Genomic DNA, 11,575 nt, shown 5'->3' with positions numbered 1-11,575 from the left:
CAAATAAGCTGAGTGAATGAATATAAATCATAATCTCGCCAATTCTCCTGCACAGTCCCAAAAGCATTGATGTCGTTCACATGTATGTAGCTATGGTTATAGACAAAACTTATGCAATATCAGACATCAAATCCGAATCTAAATTATGTACACCATATGGCAAGAAAGTAAAGTGCCTGTGGACACCTGAACATTACATCCATTTGTTAAAAATCTCATGATGCATGAACAACAACAGGTGTTCAACAAGATTCGGTCCCATTGAGCCACAAGAGCAAAGCGAAGTTGGACACAGATGTTGGCCAATGAGTCCTGGCTCCCGGTTGACATTCTTAAATGTGTTGGACAGGGTTGAGCCCAGTGCTCAGGCAAGTTCTTCCACATCCATTCCCTTATGGCCCAGGCTTTGTGTGACAATTGTTACCATAAAGTCGGAATAACACTGTTGTCTGAACTGACTTAACTTTATGTCACTACTTAGTATTTTTAAACAGTATAGAAACATTTAAAAGGATTGATAACACACAATAATGTAGTCATAGACAGATGTAAGGACATTTGCTAAAAGCTATGAATTCTGCATTATTTATTTATATGTTGGTTTTCTTATTGTCAACCAAAACTTAATTGATCCTACTCACAACCTCTTGACTATGTGCTGGAAATTTACAATGGAGTAAAAAGTCAAGATGCAAACAGAGTCACGTTCCTGCACATGCTCTGATGCGTCAGTCTCACACACAACTACTCTCCAGAGAGTGAAAACATGCTTGGTCTTTGCAGCCGTGGACAAATGAACATGTCCAAACTCTGTGTGGTGAAGGAGCATGTACTACATTGTTGCTCACTGATGTGTATTTCATAGTTATTGCACGAAAAAAGAGGTCTATGGCACAGAGGAATACAATATATCAGTCTTTAGATACACTCACAAGAGTTAGTAGTTCAATTAATTGTTGGTTTGGAGATTTGCTGAACAAATATAGAAACAATCAGCTATATCTTTAAAGTTATGAGTGAGTTCATGCTCATGTGTTTACTTATCCATAGCCCTTATCATAAATTAATGACCAAACCGGAGATACCCTTGTGCTACAGTCTGGTGTTAAGAGCTGTTGTTCTTCATTGAAATGGTGGATCATTATCTAACGGCATTATCTGTAACCAGCCAATGACAGGCTGCCTTTATAATGAGTTTCTCTGTGAGACAAAGTGGAGGATTTCAAGATATTTTGCCCCCTTTTTTCCAAACAGCCCTCTCATCACCATAATGCCTCATTAATTCTGAATCTGGCCTTGCCAACTGTCTAATTCTCACTTGACCCCATTTGAACTTGACTTCTTGAACTTGACTATAATAACAGCCAATATTGCAAATCTGTGAGAATCCTATCATGAGGGGCAAATTTCGGGCCTCAGCGATCTTCACCTCTTTCACTCCAGAAGCACTGAAAAGGAGATGAATTCCCTGACTCACACAAAATGGTAAATACACTTCATTTGGATGCATATCTCTTATGGATCGTTAACAGGTGCTTTATGGTGGGCAGATGTCTAAATAGCCAGCTAAAAATAATAAATGAAAGGTGTATATATCTAAAAACAATGAATAAATGGTTCAAATGTGATAGTAAACAGGTTCAGGTTTGTTAAATGCAAGTTGTTAGCAGAAAAATGGATGAGACAGATGATGAAAGTATATTAGTGGATAATTGGTTAGATAGTAATGTAGTAATGGATAAGCTGAAATAGCTAATTATAATCGATAAATGATTGAGAACAATAGCTAAAATTAATGGGTAAAATTAGCTAAAAGCAATGTATAAACTGTAACTGACTAAAAGTCATGCTTCTCTATTATTCCATTGATAGTACAAATGCAAATTTGACCGAACTGACCTAAACATTGACAATTCAGTGGTACAAAGACATAACAATTTACACTTAAATGAAATGGAAGTAGTCACTCTCTAATATTGTCTTGTATTAAGAACCTTGGACTTACATTGAAAGTGTATGAGTATTGTGTTAACTGTAACATATTTCAGTCCCCAATAAGTAACTTCACCTCCTCTTCTGCCATCTAGTGTTCATTTTTGAAACTTGCTTAAAAAGATAAAGAGCGACAAAGAATTAAGAGTGGCTGATGGCTGTAATCAGTGGTGGGGATATAATGCAAAATTCAGCTGCTTCACTGTAACAGCTCACTTTGAGATAAAGGACCAGCTGACTGCCATGATATCATATTCTTTATTACAGGCAGAATGGGGATCGTTTAGCAGCTGAGTCCTGACTAACTGCTCAGCAGGATGATCACCAGTTTAACCATAATGCTTTATGATTAATAGGGAAACTATTTGGCTATGGCATGATAAGCTCAGCACATAACATATATGTAGTTTGTTTAATCTGTTAATCAGTGAGCTTTAGAGGCAATGGTAGGTGGATTTTTCTTTTACTGAATACAGCGTCACTACTAGCCGTTTCCTCCAACTGTGCCTTCAGGAGACATGTCAAAAGTCTGCAGGATTTCAGTCTAACTTAACGTCACAGCAGCAGAATGCTATGAGTTGCTGTTGTGTTTTGTTGTTGAGAAACCCTGCAGATAATTGGGCTTTGGTGCACAAAATAAAAAACTACAGACTTCATAGCTGACTGAGTTTGAGACTGTACACAGAAATCCTTGCATAGTTTAAATGTGTTTTGTACCAGCAAAGCCTTCATGGCGTGAGATACTGACGGGTGTCAAATTAAAGGAAAAACTGGTACAGGTCTGAATGGTTGATCCCTACAGAAAGGAGACCGAGTGGCTCTGATATGTTTGTTTTTTTTGGGGGGGGGGGTATTTCGCTGGCATTGGGGTCCACTTAGAGTGAAGGGTCACTGCAAATCAATACAAACTTGTTCTGAGTGATCACCTATTAACCTGTAATGAAACATTTCTATCCTGATGGGAGTGGTTTCTTCCAGGATGACAATGCCCCCTATCCAAAGGGTACAAAGGGTCACTGAATGGTTTGATGAGTATGAAATGATGAGGCCTTCACAATCCCCAGATTTCAACCCACCTGAACACCTATTGGAGATTTTGGTCCAACATGTTCATCAGTGCTCACCACCACCATCATCAACACACCAAATGATGGAATGTCTTTTAGAAGAACGTTGTCCAACCCTCTAGTAGAGTTCATAGATTTGCAGAATCAATGTCACGAAACAATGAAGCTGACGGCATTTGGTGGGCCAACACCTTATATTTTCTTTTAATTTATCACCTGTCTGTAGATGCCAGTTTTAGAAGGTAAACAGATCCTAGCCATTGCAAAACTGTTCTGTAAGCCTGGAAATTAACCAATGCAAGTTTCATTGACAAGGGCTTGTTGGTCTAGGGGTATGATTCTCGCTTCGGGTGCGAGAGGTCCCGGGTTCAAATCCCGGACAAGCCCTCACATTAAAGATCTTTGCATGTGTGCACAGATGTAGGATTGCTAAAGACTGCACATTATGAGCTGAACATATAACTATCACCGTTAAAAGTGCTGGTGGTCAATGCTCAGTGTACTCGTAAAAATGGAGATAACCTCAAGCTCATATAAATTATAATTTCCCTTCTGGAATGGGCAGATAAACCTTGGCTACATGACTGGTTTCTAGTAGGTTTGATCAGTGAAAGAAATATTTTCTGTAGACAAAATTATGCTTTGGGAAGTGAGCATCACAGAGTATTAAGCTTGACATGAAAGACATGGATGTGTGGATACAAATCTATTAAGGGACTTCAACTGATTTAGTGTCCAACTTTATCCTTTAGGTTGCTGCAATCAATATCTTCATATTAGCGATGGATGAAATGTGAAAGGAGTCACTCTGAATGACAAACTGTCACCTGAAAATGCCGTTTATCGCAGCTCGTTTTTGTTTTATAGCCTGCATAACTCACTCTTGCCTCTACCTTCAACCCGTTTAATAACTTAAAAGGGTGATATCTCAGTATTAAGCACAGGTTTAAGCTACTATCTTAACCTTTTTCTTTCATTTGCAAAGACACAAAACACAGGAGTAAAATAAGAGAACTAAATTCCATTACACTCATAAACAAAAGTGTAGCAGAGTGGAATGACATTCACAAAAGAAAATAAAGATCTTTGGATGAACAGACATCACCACTGACATTAAGAAAAAACAAACACTATGACAACAAATGTCAAAAAAAAAAGCCAAAGCTTTATTTAAAAAAAAAAGTATACACAATTTAGGACAAAGTTTCATTCATGGAAATGGATAAGACATCAGCACGCTTCCTTTTTGCTACTCCAGCTGACTATTGGAATCTGACATGAAGACTCACCGAGAACATTCTGACAAGACTGCATTGTTCTTGAACACATAATATATATCATCATGTAGGGAAATATTCAATGTTTCTATATGCAGGATGATGAAATCATCACTAAAATATCACAGTAACTTTGTGGCTTGGCCTGTGATACCATGTGAACTGATGAAGTCTGGAGGTCACGAGGCAGTCGGAAAAGACAATAAGCTCCCCCCGAAAAAAGAAATAAATAGTAGCTGCTAGTATCCAGGTTCCAGTGATCTGTGCAGACCACCTGTAGACTATTATATGGTGAAGACATTATGCTGTAGTAGTTTGTTTGTGGCATTGTCAGAGCATTTTTCTGATCCAAGGGTGAGGTTCGAGCTCAGTGTAGTCCAGACAGACTGCTGCGGCGGTGGCATTCAGTCTAAAAACTGTTGCGCACCTCTCCGACTCGATGCTGCTGAGCCAGCTTACCATAGCCGCCTCGGGCTGGGTCGTAGTCCTGCCTGTACTCGTCTCTCACCTACACAAAAACACAAACAATTGTCATGATATGGGACGCTTGTAAAAGCAGCTGAGCCCAACCTCTTTACATATCAATCAATAGAGCACTCTTAAACACAATTGAGCCTCTTTTAGAAACACTTCCAAAAAAATAATCAAATCTAACAACAACATAATAAACAGAATATTACTCCGGACTGACAGTTTGTACCAAAATATAAAGTTAAAGGACTCCAAAATGCACCCAGCCGAGCCGAGAGAGAAAGAGGAAGAGTGAGTGACAGAGATAGTGTGACTTCACAATTATGCTTATTTAACTAGAGCCTCATAAAACAACAAGAGTGACTCACCTAAAGGCTACAGTGGTGACTGTCCACTGCTAACAAAGTAAAGTAACTCCAGCCTACTGATTCTTGTTGATTAGCATGTTAGCATGCTCAGGGATCAGTGAGCGCAGCCTGGTGACAGTCAGTTGAGCAGCTGAAACGCTCTGACGGGACCGAAGTAGCCGGGATGCAGAGGCATTGTGGTGCTATCCTGGGTAGCCTTTAGTTTGAAAAGGTCCCACGCCAAACTTCGCCTTGACCTCTTCATGTTTACGTTTGATATCTATGGCAGCTAGTAGGTAGCTGAGCCGTTTTCTGTCAAATATCGCCCCCCGTTGGTAAGATGTCTCATTTCTGCCACATAGTGAAATTCATTGCATTGCTTCAAGACTCACACTACGCAACACAACTTCTATTTGAAACCAGCGTTTGATCGATAAAAATGTCACGTGATCGACAACATTTTTAACGATCAATTATCGATCATCGATTAATCATGCCCATCCCTAGTCCACAACCACATGTACATTCTCAGGCTGTGGGAAACACTGAATTAATTATTCATTTTTAATCCTTACATACTGTTCAAGGTCAGGTTCTAATGTGACTCACAGTATACAAAAATGGAAATAAAATGTGTCTTTGTGTGTGTGTGCAGCTGATACACATTTTATATATGCAAATGTACAAAATTCAAACACCACTGAAACATGCTGTATTTTTCATATTCTATAAAATGCTCCCATGGTTAACCAATTTTAGTAATGTAAATGACTGGGTATTTTTTGGAAGCAAACATGTCAGACCTTTTCCCCACAACTGTCCAGTCCAATATTAATGTGTGATTTTTATTTACACTTCCTGATAGCACACTGTGAACAGCTATACAGGAAAACAGGACATGATTATGCATGTTTTATTTGTTAACAGCACAACATGCACTTTCATTTTTCAAATGCCATACTATAGTAATACTGTCCATTCAAAAGGCCACGCTTAATCGTGCATAATTTATCTTGGAAGTTATATCACTTTCTAAATATCATACGGTTGACTTAAAATGTCATGATAGAGTGTATTGATTTTTGGAAGGCCATTTCTGTATAGGCCATTTTTCTCAAATGCCATATTCTGCTTTATGTTTTATTGTTTTCCAAAAATGCTGTACGGAAACTTTTTTTAATAAGAAAGAGACAAATGGGTAGACGGTAGACCCCAAACCCCTCGTAATGACACAGGAAGGCTTTTGATGCAAGCCAAAAATGTGCACAGCTCTGTTGCGTTGCTGCTATAAAGTGCATACAGGTTGGCAGGTCTCTATAAGCATTCACAACATGTGACTGTGAAATTTCTCACCTGTCCTCCAGACTTGCCGCGGCCGAACTGCCGTCCCTCCTTGAAGCCAGTGTCCCAGTCTGTCCTGATGATGCGGTCGTCCAGCCGAGTGCCGTTAATGAAGCGCATGGCGTGTTCTGCGTCTGCACGTATGTAATATCTGGAACAGCTGGGGTTAAGGTCTGTCTGTCTAACATGAGCTTGTGACAGTTGACTTAGTTTCATGATGTGTTTGCTGAGCATGTTCATAAATATTAGTATTATTAAAACACAGATTTATAATGTGATTGGGGTTTCATGTTTAAAAGGATACTCGACGAAGCAGAACCCGCAGGCTGTCTTCTTGACTTTATCCAGGCCGATGATGATGCGCTTGACGTCTCCGCTTTTAGAAAACAACTCGTGTACCTGTTCATCAAAAACAAACAAACAAAAACAAAAAAATACAAAAGTGACAATTGTGTAAGACATTGTAAGAAATATATGTGACAAGTATTAGCAGAAGAGAATATTCTGGGAATAACTTCTTTTGACAGAATAGGTTGGAAAAATGTCATCATTTCAATGTATGTGAAGCTTTTAAAAAGAGAAGTGAAAAAGTGAAAATTCACACAACTTGACAACTATTTCTATTGCTAAACCAGTGAGGGGGACATAAAATAAAATCACAGGTCGGAACGGGGCTGTCCCAAAATCATTTTCACAGTTGACTCAGAGTCAGCATTTTAGACCGATGACAGGGGCAGAGGTGGGGCCATGTATTCTCATCTACTGTAAGAGAAGTATTAAAGTAAATGAGAATACATTGTGTTGTTGCTGTTGTTCCTCTGCTGTGAAAATGTCAGATTTCCACTCAGTCAGAGAAATAAAAAGTGTGTTTCTTGGTATTAGTTCAGTCATAAAATCTGAGCAGAACCACGGAGTGTCTCTCCTGCCGGCTGCTGACAGCGCTGTCAGCCAAAGAGTCAGCACACAGCCAACAGTAGGGGAGGAGACGGTGGAGATACTCGTATCTGTCTGTTTAAACAGGAATTTAGCCGACTTTGCTGCATTTAAAAGCAAAGAGTTCAGATCAGGAGACGCAGTCACTTTGCGTCGTGCTGTCCTCTGTTTCCATCACAGTAATGTAAGCTATTAAAGTCATTTAGAGACAATCATCTGTAAAAGTTTACAGCCTGTCTTGCTGTCACACTGCATTACTTCGTATAATGGCACAGCTTAAAAAAAGCAGAGATTTGACTGAAGAAATGTGAGTCGACACAGGAATTTATTGACTTATGCATCGACTCTGATAAAAGACTAAATCAAGTAACAAATCTTTAAGTATCTCAGAACCAGATTCTTTCTTAAAATCTTATAAAAGTTATACAAGTGGGAGTCCTTTGGTAGCCGAGTAGTTACCACGCATACCACATGTCATTCCCCTCTCTCTCCCTGTTTCCTGTTGGCCTCTACGCCATAATACTTTCAAAATAAAAGCAAAAAAATGCCCAAAAATAAATCTAAATTGATTTTGGGTTTGGTCTGTCCTTGTTTTTTTTTGGTTTTTTGTTGGGATTGTTTTTTCCTATGGTTATTTGTAAAACAGAACATATGATTGTTTTATATGATAATTGGAACATTACAAATAAAGTGTTCAAAAATAAATCTAAATTTAAAAAAGTAATACAAATGGTTTCAAACCAATATCCTAAGGAGTTGGCGCAGGGTTTTAACTAGTGTAGTCTGACAGTAACAGCGGTGGATCGTACCTGCTCCTCAGTGGTGTAGAAGGAGAGGTTTCCCACATACAGTGTGTGGCTACCCTTTAGCAGCTTCTCCTGTTCATAGCGGTTCCCCTGAAAACACAAAAAACATCATAAATATGAGCATGTTATTCACTCAGTAACAGTAAAGCTCAGAAAGAACAGAGTCTAAGTTTCTGTTGGTGGGCATCTTATCTATGCTGCTGCTTTAACATAAAATAAAAATTGTATTTATTTTCATTTTTGGCTCCTCAAATGGTGTAAGCATAAGATGCAATTTATACAAAAGTAGATAGATGGCTGACGAAAAAGATGTGGACATCACATTTCACCTGAGTGTGCAGACTCTACATGTCATTACAAAACCATCTGGGCATTAATCTCCTGCTAGAATTTATTCACACCTCTATAAAGAGCTCTATAAAACCTGGCTGTAAGCATCTGCTCCCATCTTAAAATAAGGCCGTTAATGAGGTCAGATAAGGTTGAGATCAGGGCTCTAAGCAGACTATTCATGTACTTCCACACTATACGTTATGGACCTGGCTTTGGGCACAGGTTCATTGTTGTGTTGACACAGGAAGAGTCTGTCCTAAACTGCTGACACATATTTTGTATCATTAAAAAGGACAGGCTCAACATTTCACTTATGTCTTAAACATCATTCAGGAGCCCAAATGAACACTAAAATAGGGGTTTTCTTGCAATAATTCCTCCTGTTTATATTGGTAAAATCCCTTCACAATGTTTTTACAGTGTAAGTGATGAGGGCCAAAATCCACAATATGAAGCCACAGCCATCCAAATTAATCAAATCAAATTGAAATATTCCAATGTTAGATATTTAAGTACCAAAGTCCCTCTTTTTGTTACTATACTTCCAGCTCAGCTCAACAGGGAAACACAAAGAAGGGATTAGACTGTAAATGTGTCAGATATCCACTTGATGTGACTAACTCAGACTGTTGAAGCCTCATATATGCTTCGGATCCCCTTCAAAGCACATTTTAAGTTATTCTTGTTTATCTTTGAATTCTTGTTTCTGCAAATTAAATCTTAAACAGACTGTCAACAGCACCAAACACATTAATGCACCCTTTTCTCTAATCTGAACTGCTGCTAAACTGTTGTGTTTTTTTTCTATATGTGTCTGAAATACTTTTATTTCAGGTATGATAACTTTTGGTACATATTTATTACTTGAAAATGCAGGAGCTGATGAGAAACAGTATTGATGACAATACACTAAATCATGAACATAATATCACTCAATAAGTTCAGGGCAACACTACACAGAAACTGATAGCTGCTATGTTTCATATGAAGTTGCAACTATTGATTGTTTAACTATCAATTAACGTAATCTGACAATTATTTTCTTAATTAGCCTCAGTTTAGCCCAAATTGATGTCCTCACGTTATCATCCACAACCCAAAGATATTACTACTGTCACAAAAGACTAAAAGGAACCATGACATTATTCACATTAAAGAAGCTTGAACATATTTTTAAATCTAAATAATTTTAAGATCAACTATATTTTAACAGTCGGGCAAAATAATCGATTAATCGTCGCAGCAGCTCGAGTTTTACATCGTTTCTTTCCAAACCAACTACCATAACTCATCATAACACTTGGTTTTAAAGATATTTTAAGTGAAATAATATAAAACGTAAAGTTGGTTTTCAAACATGTGAGCTGCTGCTAGTGGACGGAAGCTAACTGTGAGCTAAAGACACACACAGTTACAGATATCTAGTTCGTCTGTGTTGCTTTTCAGACTCACCTTGAAATGCTGGTCTCTGTATTGACTGATATCAATGTGAGAGTCGCTGGTCAGAGCGTTTAATTTAGCAGACATCGTGAAGAAAAGACGCGGTTTGCGATTATTCAATTGTTTAGCGCTGCGGCTAACGCCTGACGCGGCTTCCGGTTCCGGTGTCCGTCCTTTGAATGATTCCCGAGTGAGAGGAAACCAGCTTACATATTGATTTATCGCCACCTACTGGACTGGAGGTGGAACTAGCGATGGTCAGAACTATACATAAAATTAACAAACAAACAAAAAAAAAAACCGTTACCCTATGTCCTATACCCGTGTCCTTTAAATATTCAATTAACTATCAGATTCACTGATGCCAAGTCCAGTTTTTCTTTTTCCAACATCAACTCCTGACGTTCCTCCCTGTAGGGTGAACCAAGGTAATGTGGGACACTTTTTGCAATTCTGACTCATTCACCATATTTTCATTACCATATGAATCCAACACATTATATCAACACCTAATATCATTATGAAATTGCTGAGATGTTTCTTTGTTAAATCTGAAGACAATGTTTAGATATTGTACTCAAAAGAAAAATGAGTGGTTCTTTTTTCTTCTTCTTTAGGGTTTAAAGCCGGTGTAAAACGTATTTTAGTTAAAGGGCCACATAGGAAGTATAATTCATCTGCATTGTTCACACTGTATAATGAAACATCCCATTTTGGGGGGTATTTCCTATTTCATTTTCGTAATACGTGTAATGCAATTCAGCGCCACCTCTGAAAACTCTCTGATGCAGCAGAAAAACTGAAACTACGTTCATGTCATTTTCATACTTTGCAAACTTATCCAGTGGGCCAAATTTGACTCTTTGGTGGGCTGGTTCTGGCTCTCCGGCAGTATGTTTGACACCCCTGGTTTAAAGGCAGCTTGTATCCCTGGTATTGCATTACTGCCATCTTCTGGAGTTAGTCAACTCCTACAAATCACAACTTTCATTCTTGTATTCCTTCTGTTATCAGGCTGTTTAAATATTGACTATGGTCATGTTAAATAGGTGCCCTTTCAGTGGCAAATAGTTGGTTTATTATATCATGTTAATACTTTCTCTCATGGCTGGTATGGTCATTAATTGAAAGTTATATTGTGCTATACATTTTAGATTTTTATTTATTCATTTTATGTATTTAATCTTTGAATGTTTATGTCCGTGCTCTCACCGCACTCCAGTATGCTCTTCAACCCTGCTCCTGTCAGCTCGGATCTCCTCATTCACTACATCATGTCTTATAGGGGATTTTCCATAACTCCTGTCATACATTGGCATACACTGGGTCAAACTAGGCCTTGAGGTCATTGTAAGGCCGCACCAAATCTGAACTGTGAGACGCTGTTTCCCCTTGAGACAGTAGTAGACAGTAGGTCTGCTTCTTTTGGATAAAACAGGAGGCACCCTGATAGTGTTACTATGGGTTTGGCTGTCTCTATGAACAGAACAGAGGTAATTGTAGTCCAGTTACAGGGTCCTTTTCTTAAGGTCATTATTACTTACTACCTCTTTTCTATCTCCTTCCCT

The 11,575-nt window shown here is 38.5% G+C and overlaps 1 protein-coding gene and 1 non-coding gene across 2 annotated transcripts; one reads left to right on the top strand and one right to left on the bottom strand.

Annotated features, from left to right (window-relative positions):
* Nucleotides 1-3,374: 3,374 nt before the first annotated feature.
* On the top strand, nt 3,375-3,446 carry trnap-cgg (transfer RNA proline (anticodon CGG)). The gene has a single exon. It is a non-coding gene; the product is annotated as a tRNA-Pro (tRNA).
* Nucleotides 3,447-4,210: 764 nt separating this feature from the next.
* ncbp2 (nuclear cap binding protein subunit 2) lies at nt 4,211-10,165 on the bottom strand. Its single transcript, XM_053322087.1, has 5 exons — nt 10,020-10,165; nt 8,238-8,324; nt 6,800-6,894; nt 6,508-6,646; nt 4,211-4,844 (listed from the first exon to the last, which is right to left on the bottom strand). The coding sequence occupies exons 1-5, from the start codon at nt 10,092-10,094 to the stop codon at nt 4,746-4,748; spliced, it is 495 nt and encodes a 164-aa protein (XP_053178062.1). The 5' UTR covers nt 10,095-10,165; the 3' UTR covers nt 4,211-4,745.
* Between the last annotated feature and the right edge of the window lie 1,410 nt (nt 10,166-11,575).

The sequence above is a fragment of the Scomber japonicus genome, chromosome 7 (genome assembly GCF_027409825.1).
Source record: "Scomber japonicus isolate fScoJap1 chromosome 7, fScoJap1.pri, whole genome shotgun sequence".
NCBI lineage: Eukaryota > Metazoa > Chordata > Actinopteri > Scombriformes > Scombridae > Scomber > Scomber japonicus.
The sequence above is the reverse complement of the archived record's forward strand: the minus strand, read 5'-3'. Positions and strand labels throughout refer to the sequence as shown.

Coding starts and splice junctions, on each gene's coding strand:
- ncbp2 (XM_053322087.1), bottom strand. CDS start 10,094: ATGTCTGCTAAATTAAACGCTCTGACCAGCGACTCTCACATTGATATC. Junction 6,895..8,237: donor TCTACACCACTGAGGAGCAG/GTACGATCCACC, acceptor TTTGATGAACAG/GTACACGAGTTGTTTTCTAA. Junction 4,845..6,507: donor GCGGCAAGTCTGGAGGACAG/GTGAGAAATTTC, acceptor GTTTTTGTGTAG/GTGAGAGACGAGTACAGGCA.